The sequence below is a fragment of the Euphorbia lathyris genome, chromosome 1 (genome assembly GCF_963576675.1).
Source record: "Euphorbia lathyris chromosome 1, ddEupLath1.1, whole genome shotgun sequence".
NCBI classification, from domain to species: Eukaryota; Viridiplantae; Streptophyta; class Magnoliopsida; order Malpighiales; family Euphorbiaceae; genus Euphorbia; species Euphorbia lathyris.
This window is the reverse complement of record NC_088910.1, coordinates 82,403,391-82,429,748: the sequence shown is the minus strand read 5'-3', so window position 1 is coordinate 82,429,748 and position 26,358 is coordinate 82,403,391. Positions and strand designations below refer to the sequence as shown.

The 26,358-nt window shown below is 36.6% G+C and overlaps 1 protein-coding gene across 1 annotated transcript; it reads left to right on the top strand.

Annotated features, from left to right (window-relative positions):
- Positions 1–4,977: 4,977 nt before the first annotated feature.
- On the top strand, positions 4,978–9,327 carry LOC136203611 (probable metal-nicotianamine transporter YSL7). Its single transcript, XM_065994812.1, has 4 exons — positions 4,978–5,450; positions 7,303–7,564; positions 7,645–7,779; positions 7,854–9,327. Exons 1-4 carry the CDS (start codon positions 5,057–5,059, stop codon positions 9,145–9,147), a joined length of 2,085 nt encoding a protein of 694 aa, XP_065850884.1. The 5' UTR covers positions 4,978–5,056; the 3' UTR covers positions 9,148–9,327.
- Positions 9,328–26,358: the final 17,031 nt, after the last annotated feature.

The window sequence follows — 26,358 nt, the reverse complement described above, 5'->3', positions numbered from 1 at the left end:
TTTGTAGGTGATATGGATGCCATACGGTCCTGACATAGTGACCCGCACTCCTAGGACTATCTATAGAGGATGGATACGATACCGGGATGTCATGGAGCCGTATATGCCTGATAGATGTCTCCGTCAGTTGGGGTATATCCAGATTGTACCCATGTCAGCTTTCAGGGGCACGAAGGTTGTACGTCCTTGGAATAGCAGTCGGTATCGGTTAGAGCATCCAGTTGTGGTTGCTGACGATAGTTGGGGATTTTTCCCAGCAGCATCGACGATCATGTTGATGCTATACACTCTTGCTCAGATTCCATCAGCATGTGATGAGACGTACATGGAGTGGTACACTAGATATTCACATCCACACATCATGTCCAACATGGATGCACACCCACAGACGGTTCTCAATCGTTCGAATAGTGAGCTTGTAAGTAATTTTGATTTTATCTGTAAATACGAGTTTTTAACAGTAATATTAATTAATAACATTTTGTTTTGTTTTTTGGTTTTGTAGTGGGTTAATCGGTGGGCTACTGTGGGCACTGGCATGTTAGCAGCTCTTCGACGCGTAGATGAAGAGACGGCAGAGGTGTGGGCGGAGGAAGTGGATAAGCTTATGCATGATTGGCATTTGGCATACGTTTGGTTGATAAAGATCCTTTCGGTCATCCACGACGATTGTCACGATACTCCCACGCACTGGAAGACCGAGCCCATCCACGATGACTGTCACGATACTCCCACGCACTGTGCATACGTTTGGTTGATAAAGATCCTTTCGGTCGTCCTCGAACATCGGCTTTGACTTCCAGTTCACAATATCTAGCTTCGTCTGGATGAAGTTGCCGGTGAATAAATTGAGAAACATTGCGTATAAAAGTTGGATCGCTTTTATCGACCTCGTCAATAAGAGAGTGAAAGTATTCCCGCTCGTCGGTCCCATTAACATACTCCAAATTGACACTGCTTTGAAGCTACCCACTTCTGGCAGTCCTTGGGGTAGAGCGGAGGAGGAAGTATCAGGTTGACCAATGACAAGTGTTTTCCAAAATGGATGTATCTTGGAAATACTTACCAATTTACGTGAACGATGCGCTCGGCTAAGCTCGCATGCACACGGAATCTGGTAAGAGGTCCTCAACCTATGATCACAATGTTCATCCACTTCATAACTCAACTTTCGCATTCGCAAATATTCAGCACCAAGCAACTCCAAACAGTGGTGGGACACTTTCCATGTCAAGTATTCGAACGGAAATTCGGAGTGCGATACAAGCTTTTTCTGTCTTGAAGATTCAAGAGTGCCCCTGATACGAATAAACATGTAGTATCAATCAAAATATATATTACTAAATTCAAATATAATAATAACAGTAAGGAAATGGAATAAATTTGTACTTGATTTTGACGACTTGCAAATCAATTTCATGGTGAACCTTGGCCCAAACTGTATCGAGGGATCCAGTAGAGGAATTCAGCCATTTCTTTAAAGAAGAGTGCTCACTCTCCACTCTACAGGTCGTTGTGTTGCCAAAATGTAAGAAATCTTTAGTCCACGCAACAACAAACTTCTCTTTGTGGACTAACCATGTATTCTCAACATAAGCTACCATATTACATATCCTTCCCATTGTATCCTTCATCTTGGCCACTTCCAACTCATATTCATCTACTGTTTGAGAATTTATTATTTTCTTCCATCTACCATTCTTGAATTTTGAAGCAAATTTCATGTCTTCACCCATGAGTTTGTAGACTATGTTTTCTACATCCTTGTTAATATGCCAAGTACATAACATGTGTGCAGAATCTAGGAAAACCTATCTAATAGGCCTCATCAATCCCAACTCTCTATCAGTCAAAATAACTGTCGGGTTCATGTCAAACCCAATCAAATTCCTCAAACACTCCATAACCCAACGATAGCTAGATTCGGTCTCATCCTGCATAATCGCATAAGCGATCTTGAAATTGTTGTTGCATGGAGTCATCCCAACAATTTCAAAGAATGGCATTCTATACTTGTTGGTCTTGTAGGTTGAATCCATGCAATATACCAGTGGTACGTCCGTAGTAATTCAACAGAAGCTGGATGTGCCATAAATACATGTGTTAATACATTAGTTTCTGAATCAGCAAGCGAAGCATGATAATACTTGTTCGTGACGGCAAGATGGAAAAACTGACTAATCATATCTCTACCCTCAAACCCATCCTTCCTCAACCGGTCTCGATAATTGTATACATGCTTTATTGTTGGGTTATCTTCTGGATGTTTCTTACGAAGTGCCATCATAATAGCACACGGCTTTGCTTGATACGAACTCATGTCACGCACAATTAGCTTCGCTGCGGGACTAAGCCCGCTTATCTGTCGGTGTCCCTTCGCATAAACCATCATTTCATGATTATGCGTACTATGCTCCTCAGCATTAGCAACGATCTGCCAACCCGAAAAATCTTGCAACTGCCTGACTTTTAGCCGAAATGGACAGCCGCACGCTTTAGTTTTTGTTTTCCTACTTAAACCATCTTCTAAAGGAATAGGCAATCCTCTATATCGTTCGCCACATGAACATCTCAGAAGAATTTGTTTACCTCCGTGTTTATGCGAAGAAATAACGAGCTCGAAACCATTTTTTATTGCAATGTTTTTCGCCCATTTTGCTTCCATACTTGTTTGAAATAACGTGCTCGTTATGAAATAAGGACAATAATCGATTCCGTCTCCAACCCAAACTCTAGCTGCCTCCTGAAAATACATACAAATATATATAAAAAATTGACAACTATATTCAGATTAGGCGCTAAACGGGTCCGTGGACCTCCTACACATAAGCAGGCGGGTCCAGGACCCGCCAACATTCAAAGGGAGGCGGGTCTAGGACCCGCCTCGCTTCAGTGAAGGGCGGGTAACGGACCCGCCCCGCTTTAGACGAGGGTGGGTCCAGGACCCGCCCTCGTCTAAATCGGGGTGGGTCCGTGACCCGCCATTGATAAAAAAACAGAATTAAATTGTATCAAATTATAAAATTTTAAAAATACAATAGATTGTTACCTCGTCTTCGGAGTTTTCGTGTGCCGACGTTCTCGGATCCATAATTTTTGCTTATGTGCTTTGTTCGGAGAGAGAAAGAGAGAGAGGATGGTGATTTCAAATTTTTTTGGAAAATAATGGAAGGGGCATAATGGGTATGTGGGGGGACGGGGGCTGTAAAAAGGGAGCGGTGTACAGTAACACCCATAATATATTATGTAGTCTACCTTGTTTCATTATTAGGTTTATGTAGTTTACACTAATGCATCCAAATTATTTTATTTAATAAACATATATTAGGTTTTAGGTATATTAAATTAAATATAGTATTATATGTAAATATTTTATCATTCGGTGATTTTTATAGGATTTTTCGAGGATTCTCATGGCGATTTATATGGAAACATGGTGGCGATCCTCACATGGCGGATATAAAATCTCCATCCTCATTCCCATTTCGGCTTCGTCCCCATCTCCATTTTTAGTTTTGTCAGGTTATTCCTCGTACCCGTCGGTTTGGATATCCATGATTTTCGGATAATCCCCGTATCGTTGTTATCCCTATATATAGTATTGTATTGTTAAAAATATAACTATTATTATTATTATTATTGATGAGGAATGTGGCGGCCCACTAGGTCCAAACCGATCAATCCAAGACTAGTAAGTCCCTTTAAACCCGTAAGTCCACATTCACTATAAATGTCCCTCCAAAGGGAATGTATGAGATACATCTCTCTCACTCTCTTTTATCTCTCTACTTCTATTCTCCTACTGACTTTAGCATCAGAGTGTACACCGAGGGTACGCAGGTTCAACAACTAGAATGATAACAACATCGGCTCATATACCTGATCAACTCTGAAGATCCAAGGTCCTTATTAATAATAAAAATGGTTTTGATATATGCAGCCCTTAGGGCTGTATAGAAGCATTAAATGCAATAGAATATTCCTTTCTATTTTCAATATGTATATTTATTATGTATTGAACTTCTTTTTTTTTTTTTTTTGGTAGAAAAGGAAAAGAAAAACGAAAAACAACAAACTACCCAGGAATTAGCTTAGGGAAGCTAACCCCAATTATGTATTGAACTTCTAAATACACCAAAACTCATTTAATGCACTTATATATTCTTTTATATTTTCTATATCTGTATTTATTTTTTATTTTTTGAAAAGATATTTGTATTTATGATACATTGAATTTCTAATGTTTTTTTACAGATTTATCTGTAACTATGAATTTGTGTAATTTTACCCCTAACAATATCAAGTAAGTTCAATTTTATCCTTACACAACATAAAATTTGAACTGACTGATTTGACAGTTATTTGACTATCACATTAGATGTTCCAAAAAATTTGTCGATAAAATAATCAAGTTAATTGTATTTTGACGAGTTGTATGCAGTTTTTTGTGAGTAACTTTTATTTGACAAACTTAAACATTATCATTTCAATAGGTTATTTGCGACTATGTTAGTAACAGAATAAATATTTTAGACATAATTGATGTTTGCAAGATCTTATGCACCAATTAAATAATAAGTTAAATAACAGCGAAACAATGTGTCTAAATTCATAGTTACAAGTAAATCTGCACTTTTCCAAAAATGTCAGAAGTTCAATGTATAATAAATGTAATTTATAATAAATGTATATATATAAAGGAATATATAATTGCATCAAATGGGTTTTGGTATATTTTGAAGGAAATATACATATTGGAAAAAAAAAATTCAATGCATGATAAATATACATATTGGAAATTGTAATGTCTATAAAATATAAAATATATATAATAAAAAAATAAAGTAATTCAACCAAACAATAAAAGAAAGAAAATCTTAAAAAAAAAAAGGAAAGAGCATTGATTATAATTTGCAGGAGAAATGACAAATGTAGCCTTAATGTGATAACCATATCTTGCCTACAAATACTAAACTAAAAAGACCAATTCACACACCATTCCACTCACCATTTTTAGTCTCTTTTCTTCTTTACCTTGAATTCTCAGATCCACAAAATGGCCTCAAACAACATCACAGAAGAAAAAAATTACTTGAACCGAAACAAAAGGGAAGAAGAAGAAGACGACGACGAGACGAAAGAGGGAGAATCAGTGGAGAGAATATTCGAGAAGAAAGAGGTACCGTCATGGCAGAATCAACTCACGTTAAGAGCTTTTGTTGTGAGTTTCATATTGGGGATATTGTTCAGTTTCATAGTAATGAAATTGAATCTCACAACAGGGATTATTCCTTCTCTCAATGTTTCTGCTGGTTTGTTGGGTTTCTTCTTTGTCAAGACATGGACTAAGTTTCTCGATAAATCTGGTTTTCTTAAACAACCTTTTACCCGACAAGAAAATACCGTCATCCAGACCTGCGTTGTCGCCTCTTCCGGCATTGCTTTCAGCGGTATGTTTTTTTTTCTTCTTCTTTTACCACAGTTTTTCTTCCGCCATCTTTTTTTAAGGATTGTTTATATTTCCCCTATATTTTTATTTTTTTTATTTCTTTTGAATCATTGGAATGGATTAATAGTATGAACTAAAAAAAATAGAAGCAGAAGAAAAGAAAAAAAAAAGAGAAATCTTGAAAACTCATTTAATTTTACATATTTCCAAATGTGGATGATAGCCAAAATAAAACGATCCAGTTTTAGTGTTTAGTAATGTGATTTTTATATATAGACTTATTGAATATTTAATTTTTAAGATACAACTAGTCAAAATGGTGATTCTTTTTGAAAATGTGCATAATGGACATATATTAGCTTTATAGGATTGTAGTGAGATTCTGTGAATAAAGTTGGAGATCCTATATTTAACTTTACAGTAAGAACTTTCCTAAAATAACAGAAAAAGCAAACCTTTCCAGTTGAGATACGTTTGTTAGAAGCAACACAGAAAATGTATCTAGACATGATTTGATTTATTATACCTCTTCTTTTATATTTGCTTCATAATATTATCGGTAAATTACACTCATGGCCACTGAACTTTACCCGTTTAACATTATGGCTACTGAACTTCAATTCTTAACAATATGGCTACTGAATTTTACACTTTTTAACACCGGTGGCCACTCAAAACCTCAAAACGATTGTTGACGGATTAAAATAAAAAAATCCAAAGCGTTAATGATATTCTAAAAAACTTTAATTCTTGAAAATTTTCGTTTTGAGATCATTTAGGTGTCATTTTGTTAGGAGAGAGAGTTGAATTTTAGAGAAAGAAAACTAAAAAAAAGTGATTTTGTAAAATAAAAAATATGGTTTCATGGTAAACGTCGTTTTGAACCATTTTAATTCTTGAATATTTTCATTTTGAGGTCGTTAACGGTCACTTTGAGGAGTTAGTTAAAATTGAGTGGTTATCGGTGTTAAAAATTGTAAAGTTCAGTAGTCATACCATTAAGAATTGAAGTTTAGTGGCCACAATGTTAAAATGGATAAAGTTGAGTGGCTATGGGTGTAATTTACCCTAATATTATTATGAAAATTTCCGATATTATTGTATTTAGTTTGCAGTTTTCATTTTATTTTCAAATCAAGTAATTGTTGTAACCATTTTTTTAAAAACAAGAAAGTATTTTTTATGGGAAAAAGGTATAAAATGGTAAACATAAACTAGTAAATTGTAAAAAAGATGAAAAGTCAGACATAACATGATTCAAAATTAAAGAGGAGTGAGTACTTTAAATCCAACCTCATTAACTTTACACACGGAGTTGGACCAATAGGAATCTCCCTGTTTTGGGATCTTGTGCCTAAACTAAATTCTCGCTTTCCCATTTCTGTTCAAATTCAGTTATTTATCTTTTCTCTTAGTAGAAAATAAAATACTCCAAAAAGACAACAATTAATTTTATAAACTTACGTAACATGTTGGAGTTGACTTTGTTAAACTTTGTATGATAGTGAGATCGGCAACTATCACTCTCAAAAGCCTAGCTAAGTCATTTTCGGAACTATTTTAAAAGTAGATAAAATTTATTCGATGAAAATTAGTAATAATTATTTTTAACAATCAATTAATATCACATATCTATCCATCATAACAACAAACAAAAACATGCAAAATAGATAAGTCTAAATAGAAGAAATTTCAACCAGTTAAGAAAATGAAATGTATATAATTGGAAATGATCCATTAATCCAATATGTTATGATTTTGTGTTAAATGTTGTATCAAGTCTTGACAAGTAATTAATAATGTTAAAAAGTACAGTTACAAAATGTCTGAAATTTGAATTGATTGGTGTGCAGGTGGGTTTGGAAGTTACATGTTTGGAATGAGTGAAATTATTGCTAAACAATCAACTGAAGCTCATGGTGCACAAAACATAAAGAACCCTTCATTGAGTTGGATGATTGGGTTTCTTTTTGTTGTTAGCTTTCTTGGCCTCTTTTCTGTTGTCCCTCTTCGTAAGATTATGATCATAGACTTCAAACTCACTTATCCAAGTGGAACTGCTACTGCTCATCTTATCAACAGCTTCCACACCCCTCTCGGTGCTAAGTTAGCTAAGTAATAACCTAACCTATATACATTTCTTCTAATTATCCTCATATATATATAAGTACCTACTAATTTCACTTTTATTACAGGAAACAAGTCAGAGAATTGGGCAAGTTTTTCTCTTTCAGCTTCTTATGGGGCTTTTTCCAGTGGTTCTTCACTGCTGGAGATGACTGTGGATTTGTTAACTTCCCTACACTTGGTCTCAAGGCCTATCAATACAAGTACATTCCTTCTCTTCTTCTTCTTCTCCTTTAATGTGAGATCGATATAGCTAATTTTAGGTTTTGTGATTCAGGTTTTATTTTGATTTCTCTGCTACATATGTTGGTGTTGGCATGATCTGTCCATATATAATCAACATCTCTCTCCTTGTTGGTGCAATTCTATCATGGGGTTTAATGTGGCCTCTCATTGAAACTAGAAAAGGCCATTGGTTTTCTGAAGAGCTAAGTCCAAGCAGCCTCCACGGCCTACAAGGTTACAAGGTGTTCATAGCCATAGCTATGATCCTTGGTGATGGAACATACAACTTCTTCAAAGTCCTTGGCCACACTCTATTTGGTCTCTACAAACAATTAACTGTAAAAGACGCCATTCTTCCAATTGCCAGTGGTTCATCTCCTGCAGATTCTACAGCTGTCTCATTTGATGATAAACGTCGAACCGAATTGTTTCTTAGAGACCAAATACCACCATGGTTTGCTGTTGTTGGCTATGTGACTATAGCAATAATCTCCATAATTACAGTTCCTTACATCTTTCATCAACTCAAGTGGTACCACATTGTAGTTATTTACGTAATGGCACCAATCCTAGCCTTTTGTAATGCATATGGTTGTGGCCTAACAGATTGGTCCTTGGCATCTACTTATGGAAAGCTAGCCATTTTCGCAATAGGTGCCTGGGCAGGAGCTGCCAATGGTGGAGTTCTTGCAGGCTTAGCAGCCTGTGGTGTCATGATGAACATTGTATCTACCGCATCTGATCTTATGCAGGATTTCAAGACAGGTTACATGACATTGGCTTCACCAAAATCAATGTTTGTCTCTCAGATTGTTGGAACTGCAATGGGATGTGTCATTTCTCCATGTGTTTTTTGGCTTTTCTACAAGGCTTTTCATGATCTAGGTGTTCCTGGTTCAGAATATCCAGCTCCTTATGCTCTTGTGTACCGGAACATGGCGATTCTTGGGGTGGATGGCTTCTCTGCCTTGCCAAAACACTGTCTAACTCTATGTTACATATTCTTTATTGCAGCAATGGCTGTTAATGCTCTTAGAGATGGACTTGGAAAGAAGATAGCACGATTTATCCCGGTTCCGATGGCTATGGCGATTCCGTTCTATCTAGGAGGATATTTCGCCATTGATATGTGTGTTGGAAGCTTGATATTGTTCATATGGAAGAAGGTAAACAAAACCAAGGCTGATGCATATGGAGCAGCAGTAGCATCAGGGTTGATTTGTGGGGATGGGATATGGACTTTGCCTAGCTCCATACTGGCTTTGGCAGGTGTGCATCCACCAATATGCATGAAATTTCTATCAAACAAGCAAAATTCAAGGGTTGATACTTTTTTAAATTCCTAGATTTGTATTATTTTTTACACAGCTTTGCTTTGGTATTTAGTATTTAGTTTGTGGTTGCTTTTTAGTGTTGTTACATGGCTTTATGCTTTTTAGCTATTGTATAAATGTCTTATTTGTTAGATTGGAGATTTGATTTGCATTTGCAGCAAAATATTGATTCTAATGTATCTAGTTCATGCATATTGAGGATTGTGCATTTAAAATTGTTATGGTTTTATAAGTGACACATTCACAAGAAATATATTGGAACTGCATAAAGCATTAGAAAAAAAAGCAAAAACTCTCAAATTTGCTTTCCGATAATCACAAATAATACAACCTTCCAACCCTGATCTTTATATATTCCATATCACATCTAAATTCTTCCACCTATTTTGCATTCAACTCAGAGGTTAAATACAAATCCAACAAAATTCTTGTTTCAAACAAATCAAATTAGATTTTCCTGGATACCTAGTACTATTTAATCTTAATGTAACTACTAAACTCAGAGGTTAAAAAAAATAACTATTAAACTTACAATTTACTTGACTACATAAATAAGGAAAATAACAAAACTTACATATAAGTATATACTAAAAATGAATTATTTAATACTCATTTCATTCCCTTATACAAGTCATTCTAGGGTATTTCACACAAATTAAGAAATATATTAGTTAACTAAAAAAATTGTCTCACATATCACTATTGGAAAATAAGCATTGCTATATTAAAAATGGTAAATAATTATAAAGTCCCTGAATTTTTACTTAATACACTAGTCAGTCCCTCAGTTTTTAGAAATAATTATATAGTCCCTCAGTTTTTAGTTTCATCAACTCCTTAGTCTTTATGTTTGAATCAATGGTTAAACTATACCAAATAAATTTTAAAATACTAAAATTACCCTTTACTCTATATTTTAATAATAAAACATCTATTTTTTCTACATAATCTCTACAATAATGAGTAATTAATTTATTAAATTTTATATAATTATAGAAATTTAATTTAGCAGCCTAAATTTTATTGATTAAAGAAATGAATGAAAAATATTTGAAAAATTATCAAAATAAGAGCAAAGCTATATAAAAGTAATATTTATTTAACTCTAATAAATTTCATAAATGAAGAAAAAAATTATGATTTTTAAAAAAAATTTATTAATATTTAATGCTAGTTTAAAGACATTATATTAAAAAAATAAAAATTTAAGAGAATAAAAATACATTTTTAATGATTAGTATATACAATTATATAAATTTCGGTATATATATACTTCATAAACTTTATTAAAACTATTTAGATTAAATTTGAAATTAAAAAATAAGTTTTTTTTATGTAAATAACTAGGGGCAATTTGGACTTTCATCTACAAAAACACATGGAAGGACTAAAGAGTTTATTAAAATAAAACTTAAGGATCTTATAATAATATGATGGACCTACTAGTATGTTAAGTAAAAACACAAGGACTTTATAATTATTTACCCTATTAAAAAACACATGTACCAATACAAAAAAAAAATATTTGGACCAAAAAACTAAACTAAGGGGTCGTTTGTTTTGGGGTTTCAGGAAAGGGTAAGGAGAAAGAAGATGTTTCGTTCCTTTTGTTGTTGTTTGTTTTATCAATTCAATCATTCTCTCTTTTAGTTTTGGGTTTACCTCTAATCCCATTCCCCTAACCCCCTAATGTTTTCCATTCTCTTTCCTCTCTCTCTCACTAATTTGAATATCTACTCTCATAAAAAAATTTTAGTCTCTATTTTATTTTTTATTTTTATTTTGGCCCATATATTTATTATTTTTACTTTTTTAACCCTTTGATTAATTTCACTTTTGATCCTTATACTTATATATTATTTTATTTATTTATTCTCAAAAAATATTTTTAACTAATTTTTACTTTTTGATTTTTGTTTTGATCCTTATATTTATTTATTTATTTTTAGATTAATCTCACTTTTGATCCTTATACTTATTTGTTTTTACCTTTTTATCTTGAAAAATATTTTTGACAAATATTTTTCTTTTATCATATTATTCAGTTTTGTTATTTATTTTAAATTATTTTAAAATAATTGTTTTCTTTTTAAAATAGACTATTTATGCATTTTCTTTGATTTATTTTATTTCAGTTTCTTCAGTTTCATAGTCTTTTGATTTTAATGGTTGAATAAATTGATTTTCATTTTTATATTTACATGTGATTAATTTATTAATATAGACACATGTATGTATAGAAATTATTGTTAAAAACACAACTCTAGTTTCTCATTTGAGCAAACAGTCACAAAGGGAATCATGAGTATATCATTCCCTTTGTAGAACTGAAACCAACAGATGAGAGAATTCATGGTCATTCCATTCATTTCTCCTTGTTTCCCTTTCTTGATTCCGTTCCGTTAACCTTGTGCGAACCAAACGCCCCCTAAATGTTTTTGTAAACACCTAGAATGATTTATATTTGGAGAAAAAACTAATTTACTAAAATGATATATATAATGGAATGGTATTAAAAATTTAAATCTATATTAGAATAGCTGAGAACCAAAAAAATATATAACAATGTTAGTATAAAAAAAAAATCAAATGAACAATTAAATATGAAAAAGAAAAGCGTAAAAATAAAATGGGAATTTAAAAGATATCTTACACAGTAAAAATGTACTATTCTAATATTAAATGGTTTAGCTAACATTTTTTAATTGAGAAATGATAAAAATATGTTGGAGGTTTGATTGGTTACACTTTTTTTAAGAGTACATGTTAATAATAATAACATACTGATGTAGATTGAAATCGACTGAAGGTTTTAATCGTAAACCAACAAAGAATACAAACTTCTCTTTTTTTTTTTTTTTTTAAAGTTTAGGTAAGGGTAGGTCTACCCACTCCCAAGGTCAGGGCAAACCACAGACCTCGATGAGAGTTTACAATGGAATTTACAGATCACCTACCAATGAGGGCTAAATTTTGACGGAGTGGGGAATCGAACCTCAAACCTTTCAAGCAGAGGTTCAACGTCTTACCACTAAGAATACAAACTTCTCTAGCTAAACTAGAAGGTTGAGTAAACCCAATGATTGATAATCCAAGCTCCAATGGAGGCTTTTAATTTAATTCATTCAAAGTTAAGGAACATTACAAAGAGGAGAGTTTAAATACTCTCCAAAATAACAAGGATAAAGAGCAAAAACCCATGAATAGGGTTTTGGGCAAAGTATGTGCCTAAGGGTAGGATGGGAAAGGAAAGAGTCCATGGTAGTTTAGTAAATAAGGGTTGGTGGCAAAACAGTAAATAAACACCAACAGTATTGGTCCCCTCTTTGTAAGAACTTGGAGGGGAAGTATTCTCTCAGCAGTCCACGCCCCGCGTGGGTCTTGGTACGCTCCGCGTAACGCGGCTCCTGATCCGGGAGAGTCTTCACGGAGGGCCTTACGCGTGGCGTTCCTGGGGTCACGCCCCGCGTATTGGAGCTTCTGCTTCTGGTGACCAGGGGTGGTGAACTTCACGCGGAGCGTCTTCGGGGCTACGCCCCGCGTGCTTGCCCTCCTGGGTTGGTTTCTCCTCCGACGCTGAATCCACGCCCTGTGCTCCTGGGCGGACGCCCCGCGTTCCTGAGCTTCTGGGCAAATCTTCGAGAATTGGTTCCTTCACGCCCCGCGTGCTGGGCTGGCTTTCCCGGTTTTCACTATTCTCGTCTCTTGGCTCCGGGCTCGGGCTTAGTGAAAGGATGCCCTCATCATTCTCCCCTTCTTCGAAAGAGTCGGACTCCGCCCCCCGATGCCTTGGTTGGCAACGTTCCCTCCGGTTTCCACAAGCTAAGATCCTGCACGTTAAAAGAAGAAGACATTTTCCCAAGCCAATTGGGAAGGGTTAGTTGATACGCGTTGGCACTAATCTTCTTCGTGATCCGGTAGGGGCCATACTTCCTCGGCCTCAGCTTACTACTTGGGGCATGCATAAGACGTTCTTTGCCCAAGTATACCATCACCTCATCCCCCACCTCAAACTGTACATCCCGTCGGCGCTCATCCACCTTGGTTTTGACCCGACTATTCTTCTCCTCAATGCGATGTCGTACTTCTTGGTGCATTTTATGATAGTCGTTGGCGAAGTTATGTGCGGCTACGCTCTTCTTCTCCCCATTGGGAACTTCGCTCAAATCAAGTGAGTGGTTGGGTGCCTTGGTGTATACTATCTCGAAAGGGGACTTCCCGGTAGTAGAACTCATGGCGGAGTTGTAGGCAAACTCGGCTTGGGCGAGCACATAATCCCACATCTTGGGTTTGTCTCGACACTTGCTTCTCAATAAGTTTCCCAAAGTTCGGTTTACCGCTTCGGTCTATCCATCCGTTTGGGGGTGGGCCGTGGTGCTAAACTTCAATGTGGTTCCAAGAATGGCCCAAAAAGTCCGCCAAAAGTGGCTTACAAACTTCGTATCCCTATCCGACACTATGCTCTTTGGAACCCTATGTAGCCTTACTACCTCACGGAAAAACAACTTGGCGATGGCAGTGGCGTCATTAGTCTTCCTACACGGGATGAAGTGGGCCATCTTTGAGAATCTATCCACCACCACAAAGATGGAGTCCATACCCCATTGAGTTCTCGGCAACCCTAACACAAAGTCCATGGAGAGATCTTCCCGTAATCCGGCATTAGTAGCATGCCCCTTGGAAGATTGGCACTCCTCACATCGCTCCACGATGTACGCCACATCCCTCCTTACTCTAGGCCAATAGTAACGGGAGTTAACCGCTTCAAAGGTTTTGTCTCTTCCAAAGTGTCCCCCCAACACCCCTCCGTGTAACTCTCGGATCACTCTTTCCCGTATGGATGTGTTTGGAAGACACAATTGGCTGCCCCTCATGAGGAACCCATCCACTAATTGATACCCACTCTCTTCGGTACCTCTCCTACATTTCTCCCATTCAAGCCCAAAGTCCGGATCCTCCTCATATTCTTCCTTGATGTGCTCAAAATCCACTAACTCCAAAGCCACTGTTTTCAAGAGGACTACCCTACGGCTCAAGGCATCCGCCACTTTGTTTTGTTGACCCGCTTTGTGAAGAAGTTGATAAGGAAACTTATCCACGAAAGCAGACCATCAAGCATGCATGGAGCTTCGGAGTTGTTTTGGACTTCCCAAGTACTTGAGGGCTTGGTGGTCGGTGTACAACATAAACTCCTTCCCAATGAGATAGTGTTCCCACGTCTTGAGAGCCCGCACTACCGCATAAAACTCCTTGTCATAGGTGGCCCATTTTTGTCTTGACTCACACAATTTCTCACTGAAATAAGCTATGGGCCTCTTCTCTTGCATTAACACACCCCCAACTCCTACTCCACTTGAATCACATTCAACCTCGAAAAGCTTATCAAAATCTAGGAATGTTAGAACCGGCGCGGTACTTAGTTTTTCCTTTATCAAGGCGAAGCTGCTCTCCTGCTCATCTCCCCACTTGAAACCTCTACCCTTCTTCAAACACTCGGTCATGGGGGCCACAATAGCGCTGAAATTTCGGATGAACCGTGTGTAGAAAGTAGCCAACCCGTGAAATCTCCTAATGTCCCCGGCGGTCTTCGGAGTCGGCCACTCCCGAATTGCTCTAACTTTCTCTTCATCAACCCGGATACCACTCCCACTGACCACATACCCGAGGAACACCAAGCTTTCCATCACAAAATCACACTTCTTAGTGTTGGTAAAAAGTTGGTTCTCCCGAAGCAAGACTAGTACGGTCCTCAAGTGTTCCACATGTTCTTCCAACGTCTTACTATGGATGAGGATGTCGTCAAAGTAGACTACCACAAACTTACCAATCACCAGACGCAATACTTGGTTCATCAACCTCATGAACGTACTTGGTGCATTGGTCATCCCGAATGGCATCACTAGCCACTCATACAACCCATCACGCGTCTTAAACGTTGTCTTCCATTCATCTCCCGCATTGATCCGAATTTGGTGGTACCCACTCCTCAAATCAATCTTGGAAAAGACCTTGGATCCGCTCAATTGATCAAGCATGTCATCGAGTCGGGGAATTGGAAATTTGTATCGAATAGTGATCTTGTTGATGGCCCGACTGTCCACACACATCCTCCACGACCCATCTTTCTTAGGTGTCAACAAAGCTGGGACCGCACATGGACTCATGCTCTCCCTAACATAGCCCATTCTGATCAACTCTTCCACCTTCTCCTTCATTACTTCACTCTCTTTGGGACTCATCCGATAATGAGGAAGACTAGGCAAGCTAGCTCCCGGCACAAGATCTATATGGTGTTGGATGTCCCGTAGAGGTGGTAGCCCATATGGTAACTCTTCTGGAAACACATCACAGGACTCATTAAGCAGTTTTCCAACTTCTTCTGGAACTTCTTCCCCTTCGCTACCTACCCTCTCCGACGGTGTACTAGATTTCACCATCACTACATAGACTGTTTGACTTTCCTCACACTCGTTAATGAACGCCTTGTGAGTTGGGCAAACGATCAACGTAGATTTCTCCTTGCTTTTGGATTCCCCCACAAGAGGTGTAAGCACATAACAAATCCCATCCTTCACAAACCGATAGGTGTTCTTGATGGAATTTAAGGCTAACGTATGGCAGCGGAAATATAAAAATTTTAACCTTTTTCCATTAACCCAAGATCCGTTAATCGTTATTTCATATAAAGAGGGATAGAAGGAAATACATTTTGATGAACTATCTACCGTTGCAAGCGAAGTGCCCTCAACTCTTACTCCGAGTTCACGAGCACAAAACAAACACAACCCAAAATCAAGTTAGATATCAACCGTATAAAAGCAATCAAGAATAGATTGCCTCTAATCAATCAACACAAGATCAAGGAATAAAAGAAAGAGATGAAAATCAATTGAACGGGAGGAAGCGGTAGACAATCTCGTCCTCAAACTTATGGGTCGAAATTCTCTCTCTCTCTCTCTCTCTGGCTAGGGTTGGCCGAAATTTACATAGGAGGGGGGTATAAATACTCTCTTGTATCTAAAGCCTAGTTAGATAGAATTAGGTTACTGAATAAGAATTTAATTCGGGATATAATTCTTATTTATTATCTATTAATATATCTAAATATAAAGATAATAATAATAACCTTATAGGATAATAATAAGAGTAATTTTAATCTCATTAAACCTCCTAACTTATTTATCCTTTTATTAATTTAATTCACAATCATAATCTAATTAGAATTGTTAAAATCAAATTAAATTATTAATGTATTTTCATACATAAAATCGCCCCCCTCTCTCTACTGGGCCTTAGTGGACTCAGTTGGGCTTCCATCAATTAATTAACATCTGTTTCTCTTTTGGGCTCCAAGTCTTATGTGTGACCCATTAGGTTCTTATTGCTTCTAGCCGTATGCAACTATTAAATTAATTTTCACAGAATTATATTTAATCTTTGCATAACGGAATGAGTACGCGAAATGTGATTAGCAAATCCGAAACATTCCCCTAGAGCTATAAGAAGACAAGGTGATTCTGTCGTTGACCTTTCCGTATTAGTTACAGTATAATTCGATCCTTTATCAACTACATCCTTGAACTGAATCTTATGACTATGGATAATGTCAAGTCACATATAGCGAGACGTTCGTTTTACTTGTACAGGCCGAGTCAACTCCAATTAGATAGGTTAAGTGAAATCTGTATTTCAAGTCTTAAGCTATCACCTTGTAAGGATTTAGAGTCGAGTCTTCCATAAGCGATCCTTGGACGTATCTCCCATTTATCCGGAGTGACAAATGCTCAATCCAATGTATAATTATCCTGCAATTACTTCCTGTGATACCCAACGTCTGCCGTTCACACCCCAGAGTCATCTCTGTTATGGATCGTGTTACAACAGGATCAAAGCATCACATTCTGTAATCCAGAATCACTAATTAACATTCCTTTGAGTCTGAGGATTACTTATACCTATTAATACCAATGAGATGAACAGGTGACAAGGATGAATCTACCCATCCTGTTATCTCAAGTCGGGTCCCCAATCCTAATGAACTCCTTTTCATTGGATCCACGTAACTGTCCAGATATCTGTATATATGAAGCTTGTGAGATCAGCTTTCTGTTTCGACAGAAGACATTGTTACATGCAAGTCTCAGCAGTGATATGTCAATCCTAAACATATTACTTGACTTGGGGTGGTTTTAAGTTTATTAGTTTATTATAAAGTTTCGTCTCACTTCATGCTTGTATGAACACTTTATAATCACTTTAAACAAACTTATGGATTTCCTTTTATGAGACTTTATTTAGTTCTTAAAAGGGATTGCCTTTATATAGTTATGAAACCATATCTCATTAAAACAAATGATATAAAGAACACTTCATTTACATTAAGTTTGTATCCTAGAACAATTGTCTATAGGACACTAAACCCCAACATACTCCCACTTGGACTAAAGCCAATTGTTTCTACAACTTATCCCAGTAGAACTAAGTTGACGATCATGTACTTTCTGGGTTAAGGGCTTTGTCAACGGATCTGCAACGTTGTCCTCAGTAGGTACTCTTTCTATTCTCACATCTCCTCTTACCACAATTTCTCTTATAATGTGGTATCGCTTCAGGTAATGCTTGGATGCATTATGAGACCGTGGTTCCTTTGCTTGCGCAATGGCTCCATTGTTATCACAGTACAGTGTAATGGGATTTACAATGTCAGGCACCATACCAAGTTCAGTAATGAACTTCTTAATCCAAACCGCTTCCTTTGCTGCTTCCGCAGCAGTGATATACTCTGACTAGGTCGTAGAGAAAGCTACGCTTCCTTGCTTGGAACTCTTCCAGCTGACCGCGCCCCCATTCAAGATAAACAGGTATCCTGATTGGGATTTAAAATCGTTCTCATCTGTGAGATGACTGGCATCTGAAAATCCTTCTATTTTCAGATCCCCTTTTTCGTACACTAGGAACATGTCTTTAGTCCTTCTCAAGTACTTAAGAATGTTCTTAATGACATTCCAGTGCTCGTCTCCCGGATTACCTTGGTAACGACTCGTTATACTTAACGCTAACGCTACGTCAGGTCTAGTGCAAAGCATAGCATGCATAATCGAACCGATTGCGCTGGCGTACGGGATTACAGACATGCGCTTCTTATCATCTTCGGTTTTAGGACATTGATTATTGTTTAACTTTACTCCATGTACCATGGGTAAGTTACCTCATTTCGATTCAAGCATGCTAAACCGCTTTAGCACCTTTTCGATGTATGTAGCATGTGAAAGACCAAGCAGTCTTCTTGATTTATCTCTGTAGATCTTTATACCAAGTATATAAGCTGCTTCACCAAGGTCTTTCATGGAGAAGTTACCTGATAACCATACTTTTACCGACTGTAGTAGAGCTATGTCATTTCCCATTAATAATATATCGTCCACATATAATATCAGAAATGCAACTGAGCTCCCAATTGCTTTCTTGTAAATGCAAGCTCCTTCGCAATTTTGTTCGAAACCAAATTGTTTTATGGTTTCGTCAAAACGCTTGTTCCAGCTTCTTGATGCTTGCTTGAGTCCATAAATGGATCTCTGAAGTTTGCAAACCTTGTTTGCATCCTTTGATATGAAACCTTCAGGTTGCATTATATATACATCCTCAAGAAGGTTTCCGTTTAGGAAAGATGTTTTCACATCCATTTGCCAAATCTCGTAATCGTAGTGAGCGGCAATAGCGAGCATTATTCTGATTGATTTGGACATAGCCACAGGAGAGAAAGTTTCATTATAATCAATTCCTTGTTTCTGACGATATCCTTTCGCTACTAACCTAGCTTTATAGGTGCTAACCTTTCCATCCATGTCAGTCTTCTTTTTAAAGATCCACCTGCACCCAATGGGTTTTATCCCTTCGGGTGGATCAACCAAAGTCCACACTTGGTTGGTGTACATGGAATCCATCTCAGAATCCATGGCTTCGAGCCATGCTTTAGAATCTGGACTGTTAAGAGCCTCTTCGTAGTTTCGGGTTCGTCGTCTAACACGGGAACCTTATCATCATCTCCCACTAGAAAACCATATCTAATTGGGAGTTCGCGAACTCTTTGTGATCTACGAATGGGTGGCACTTGAGTCTCATCTAATGTGACTGCTTCGGGTTCCTCAACCGCTTCTGTTGTTTCAGTTGGTGTTTCTTGTTCTTGAACTTCATCAAGCTCAATTATGCTTCCCTTTTCTGTTTCTTCGAGAAACTCTTTCTCTAAGAAGGTTGCGTGCTTGGATACTATTACTTTCTGATCATCCGGATGATAGAAGTAATATCCCACAGTTTCCTTAGGGTATCCAATGAAGAAACACTTATCAGATTTAGAATCTAGTTTGTCTGACGCTATGCGTTTGACAAATGCTGAACAACCCCATACTCTCATGAATGAGAATGTGGGTTTCCTACCAACGAACAATTCATATGGTGTGGAACTAGCAGATTTAGTTGGTACTCGATTTAGGGTGAAGAGGGCTGTTTCTAAGGCATAGCCCCAGAATGTCTTTGGAAGTAATGCTATGCTCATCATGGATCGTACCATATCTAGTAAGGTACGGTTCCTCCTCTCGGATACACCATTGTGTTGTGGTGTATAGGGATGTGTCCATTGTGAGCATATCCCACATTCAGTTAGATAATTCAGAAAATCATCTGAAAGATATTCGCCACCTCGATCGGATCGAAGTATCTTTATTTTCTTTCCTAATTGATTTTCTACTTCATTTTTGAAGCATTTGAATTTCTCAAAAGCTTCGAAATTGTGCTTCATCAAGTAGATATAACCATATCGGGTATGGTCGTCTATGAAGCTTATGAAGTATCTGAATCCTCCTCTTGATTGGACTGACATAGGACCGCATACATCGGAATGTATTAATCTTAGAGTGTCTGATACACGCTCACCTTTATTGCTAAAAGGTGTCTTTGTCATTTTACCTTTTAAACATGCTTCGCATGTTTCCAATGATTCAGGATCAATTGAATTTATAAGCCCATCTTGATGTAGCTTAAGCATGCGTCTTTTGTTTATATGGCCTAAACGACAATGCCACAAGTAAGTTGAATTATCTAGCTTATGTCTTTTGGTATCAATTGCGAAAACAGAATTTTTTTCATCTAGCACATAAATCCCATTTTGTGATATTCCTGAATAATAGAAAATCCCATCTCTATAAAAATCGCAATGTTTGTCTTTTATTGAAATATGAAAACTATCGTCAACAAGACGGCTAATAGAAATAATGTTACGAGACATTTTTGGAACATACAAACAGTTTCCTAATTCTATGACAAGCCCAGAGGGCAAACTCAAAGCATAATCTCCAATGGCGAGGGCGGCAACTCTTGCTCCATTTCCTACTCACAAGTTTATGCTCCCTTTTTTCAATTCCCTAGTCCGATTTAGTTCCTGTATATTTGTACAAATATGAGATCCACATCCGGTATCAAGTACCCAAGATTCAGACTGTGAAACTGTATTTATTTCAATATAAAACATACCAGATGTTGAAGCACCGCCCTTTCCCTTCTTGAGGGAGGCTAGGTACTCCTTGTAGTTCCTTCTCCAATGCCCATCTTTACCATAAAAGTGGCACTCTCCTTTGGGCTTCTTCACTTCCTTTCCCTTAGCTCTAGTGGGTATGGCTCCCTTGCCTTTCTTGGGATGTTTAGGATTGGGAAAATTCCCCTTCCTCTTCTTTGATCCCTCTATGACAAGAGCCGGTATTGCCTTGTCTTTCTTCATATTGGGCTCAACTGACTTGAGCATATTTGCAAGCTCTTCAAGAGAGGTTTGCAAGTCATTCATCTGGTAGTTCATGATGAACTGTGAATAACTCTCTGGGAGGGATTGAAGAATTAAGTCTATGTTTAGTTCGTTATCCATCGCGAATCCAATACTAGAAAGCTTGGTAATATAGCCAATCATCTTGACACAATGTGTCATCACAGATGTGTCCTCTTGCATCCTGCAACGATATAGCAACTTGGATATCTCGTAGCGTTCGCACCTAGTCTGTTTCCCAAACAGCTCCTTTAGGTGCATAATGATGGAATAGGCATCCATTTCCTCATGTTGCCTTTGCAATTCCGGTGTCATCGATGCAAGTATGATGCATCCCGCATGATCGTCATCAGCTTTGTGCTTTTGGTAAGCATCAATTTCTTCGATGGGAGCATCATCAGCTGGGATAGGGGGTATCGTTGTATCAAGTACATACCCTATCTTATCGAACTTCAAAATGATTTTGAGGTTACGAAACCAGTCGGTGAAGTTTGAACCATTCAACTTGTTATCGGTAAGAATGTTTTGCAGATTGGTTTTAGTCATGATTTTAAGAGTGTTTTAATTTAACCTGAGAGTGAGAAAGAGTAAACGTATGTTATTCATTTTCTTTAAAGTACATCAATCTAAAATTATAGGTCTTTTGATTCATTTTAAATTGCTCCCACTATTTTGCCAAATTAATAGCCTTCCATGTTAATTCGAAGAATTTCAAAAATCCTTTAGTGAGCTAGGATCCTAACTCCTGAGATTTTGCCTTGAGTTTGCTCAACAAGCTAGTCTCATTTGTTAGGTAGATTCATGTAATCAATCACATCTTTAATGTGATTCCTAGGTTATTGGGTTACTAACCACATTAGTAACTAATATGTTATTCATATTAATCCCAACCATATTGCCCATTAGTCTATGATAACATGAGTTTGCTCATCCAATTATCATAATCTAATTTAAGTATTACTCCATATTCATGAAAGAACGATTTTCGATAATTCAGGTGTCACCATAAGACCCCGAGCTTGAGTTTGCTCAACAACCCAAAGGCCCCCAGTACTGCCGGCTGAATTATAATATTAGGGAAGGGCAACCGATTTTAATAACTTGCTTATTTACTTAACTTTTAATTAGTGAGAGATTTTTATTTCAAGTCTCATAATCTAACTTAGTCTTGATTTGCTTTAGCATACATCAGACACATACATTGGTGTTATGGACATATTATCTAAATTATTTCGTCGAGCCAGAGACGGAATAAAAGGCCAAACCTAGGGAAATACTAAATATTACATATTTCTCTTTAGGTCCTCCGTCTTCTCCATGGCGCCTCGAAATTACATATTAATTTCTATACTACTAAAGAAAACTTCAATTAACTTGAAAGGAATTAGATGAGAGTAGAAATTACAATAGATAGTAGAAAGGCAGGACTCGCATGCCCTATTTCAAAAATACCAAAAGACTAAAAGAGGATCCAAATATGTCCATAACTCCAAACATGCATAGATTCAATTAAATAAAGGCTTAATGCACTATTTGGTCCCTGATCTATCCAAAATTTTATCATTTGGCCCTTAACCTATTATTTGGTTATATTTGGCCCCTGATCTATCCCAAATTGGTAAAATTTCACCCAGTTTGAATTTAAACTTAACCGAATCATTATCTCATTAATAAGTAACGATATTTTGACATTTGAACTTAATAGATTTTAGTTTAGGATTTGTCTTTTGTTTTTTTTTCTTTTTTTAATATAATTAATTATTTCCACAGAATGTAGAAAAATAACTTTAAGAAATATCACGTTTCAAATTCAAGTTTTAAAATATCGTTACTTATCAATGAGATAACGATTTCGTTAAGTATTCATAAAACTTGGGTGAAATTTCACCAAATGGGATAGGTCAAGAGCTAAATGTGATCAAATAATAGGTCAATGGCCAAATAACACAATTTTGGATAGGTCAGGGGCCAAATAATGCTTTAAGCCTTTAAATAAATTTAATTGGTTGATTACATAAGTACTTTATGTAATATTTAGGTTAATCACATTAACACATCAAATTAACTTTCACCCAATTTTAATTCTAACAGTTTCGTATCTTCTATATTAACCTTTTAGATTAATACAATTATACAAAACTTTAAGGGAAAAGTACAAAAATAAACCTTGTGGTTTGGCCCATTTTCGAACTGCACCCCTGTGGTTTAAAAGTTTGCAAGTTGGTACCATGAACTTCATTCCGTTAGCAAACATATACCAAATTGACTAACGGTGTTAAAAGTCAAAGGGAAAAGAGTTAATTTGGTCATTATATTTATTTATTTTATAAATTAACTCCCCTTATTATCTACTTATCACAAACAAACTCCAAAATTAAAAATAAGAATCAAATACACCATCTTCTTCACCTCTCTTTTGATTTTTTTTTCTTTCTCACTCCTCTACCAAAATTAAAAATAAGAACCAAAATTTTCTTCACCTCGCGGCGCAACCCGGACTGCTGTCCGTTTTTTTTATTATATATATATATATATATATATATATATATCAGTTCTAAAACGATTTTAAAACGATTTTCAGAAAATAAGAAAATCTATTATAGATTTTCCGTTTTATCTTTAGAATCAATAAAACTAACTTTTATCAATCTAACTATAAAACTAATAGATTTTGTTATAATGATTATCAATCAAAATTATAAGGAACATATGCATAAACTATTTTAATTAATAATTAATTAAAACTTATTTATCTTTAGAACTAATTAATCAAAACAGTTTTGTTAATTAACCTAACTATAAATATTTATTCAATCTGATTGAAAAATCTTTTAATTTTCATATATGAAATAACGGATTTAACGCAGGCTATGATACCACTGATGGAATTTAAGGCTAACGTATGGCAGCGGAAATATAAAAATTTTAACCTTTTTCCATTAACCCAAGATCCATTAATCGTTATTTCATATAAAGAAGGATAGAAGGAAATACCTTTTGATGAACTATCTACCGTTGCAAGCGAAGTGCCCTCAACCCTTACTCCGAGTTCACGAGCACAAAATAAACACAACCCAAAATCAAGTTAGATATCAACCGTATAAAAGCAATCAAGAATAGATTGCCTCTAATCAATCAACACAAGATCAGGGAATAAAAGAAAGAGATGAAAATCAATTGAACGGGAGGAAGCGGTAGACAATCTCGTCCTCAAACTTGTGGGTCGAAATTCTCTCTCTCTCTCTAGCTAGGGTTGGCCGAAATTTACATAGGAGGGGGGTATAAATACTCTCTTATATCTAAACCCTAGTTAGATAGAATTAGGTTACTGAATAAGAATTTAATTCGAGATATAATTCTTATTTATTATCTATTAATATATCTAAATATAAAGATAATAATAATAACCTTATAGGATAATAATAGGAGTAATTTTAATCTCATTAAACCTCCTAACTTATTTATCCTTTTATTAATTTAATTCACAATCATAATCTAATTAGAATTGTTAAAATCTAATTAAATTATTTATGTATTTTCATACATAAAATCGCCCCTCTCTCTCTCTACTGGGCCTTAGTGGACTCAGTTGGGCTTCCATCAATTAATTAACATCTGTTTCTCTTTTGGGCTCCAAGTCTTATGTGTGACCCATTAGGTTCTTATTGCTTCTAGCCGTATATAACTATTAAATTAATTTTCACAGAATTATATTTAATCTTTGCATAACAGAATGAGTATGCCAAATGTGATTAGCAAATCCGAAACATTCCCCCAGAGCTATAAGAAGACAGGTTGATTCTGTCGTTGACCTTTCCGTATTTGTTACAATATAATTCGATCCTTTATCAACTACATCCTTGAACTGAATCTTATGACTATGGATAATGTCAAGTCACATATAGCGAGACATTTGTTTTACTTGTACAGGCCGAGTCAACTCCAATTAGATAGGTTAAGTGAAATCTGTATTTCAAGTCTTAAGCTATCACCTTGTAAGGATTTAGAATCGAGTCTTCCACAAACGATCCTTGGACGTATATCCCATTTATCGGGAGTGACAAATGCTCAATCCAATGTATAATTATCCTGCAATTACTTCCTGTGATACCCAACGTCTGCCGTTCACACCCCAGAGTCATCTCTGTTATGGATCGTGTTACAACAGGATCAAAGCATCACATTCCGTAATCCAGAATCACTAATTAACATTCCTTTGAGTCTGAGGATTACTTATACCTATTAATACCAATGAGATGAACAGGTGACAAGGATGAATCTACCCATCCTGTTATCTCAAGTCGGGTCCCCAATCCTAATGAACTCCTTTTCATTGGATCCACGTAACTGTCCAGATATCTGTATATATGAAGCTTGTGAGATCAGCTTTCTGTCTCGACAGAAGACATTGTTACATGCAAGTCTCAGCAGTGATATGTCAATCCTAAACATATTACTTGACTTGGGGTGGTTTTAAGTTTATTAGTTTATTATAAAGTTTCGTCTCACTTCATGCTTGTATGAACACTTTATAATCACTTTAAACAAACTTATGGATTTCCTTTTATTAGACTTTATTTAGTTCTTAAAAGGGATTGCCTTTATATAGTTATGAAACCATATCTCATTAAAACAAATGATATAAAGAACACTTCATTTACATTAAGTTTGTATCCTAGAACAATTGTCTATAGGACACTAAACCCCAACAGTTCTTCCTTCCGGCATGGGTAGCATCCCTATCAAATTGCCACGGACGTCCCAACAGTAGGTGGCAAGCATCCATCTCTACAATGTCACAATAGACTTCATCCCGATACTCTCCTATCTCAAGAGGTACCCTACACCTTTGAGTGACTTTCAGCTCCCCGACATTCTTGATCCAGCCCACACTATACGGACTCGGATTTGCTTCGATAACCAACCCAAACCTCTTAGTCGCTGTGTCGCTAATGATGTTCTCTTGGCTACCACTGTCAATAATCACATTGCACTTTACCCCTTGAACTAAACATCGAGTTCGGAAAAATTGATGTCTTTGGTCCGTCTCCACTCTACTCGAGATCAAGAGTCTCCTCACCACATGTATAGCCTGCCCTCATTCATACTCTCCCTTGTACTCATCATCCACGGGGTCACAACAAACATCCCCTTCATCATCATACTCATCGTCATCGTCGTATCACTCAAACATATTGGCACTCCTCCTCTTGGGACACTCATTTGAGCGGTGACCCGGCTCATTGCATCAGAAGCATTTGAATGGAGTCGGTCTCGCATAGGGGTTATTGCCCCTAGGGGGTTGTGTCGCCTTAAAAGGCCTCACATCTCCACTAGGTGCCCTTCCCGCACTTGGCACCTTGGAATCGCTTAAGCTTGCAATTCCTTTCCCCTTTTCAATTCCCTTGGGAGCT

Excerpts from the sequence above, each read along its gene's own strand:
- LOC136203611 (XM_065994812.1), top strand. The coding sequence starts at position 5,057 with ATGGCCTCAAACAACATCACAGAAGAAAAAAATTACTTGAACCGAAAC. Across the intron at positions 7,565-7,644 it reads CTCGGTGCTAAGTTAGCTAA|GAAACAAGTCAGAGAATTGG; the intron begins GTAATAACCTAA and ends CTTTTATTACAG. Across the intron at positions 7,780-7,853 it reads CTCAAGGCCTATCAATACAA|GTTTTATTTTGATTTCTCTG; the intron begins GTACATTCCTTC and ends TTTGTGATTCAG.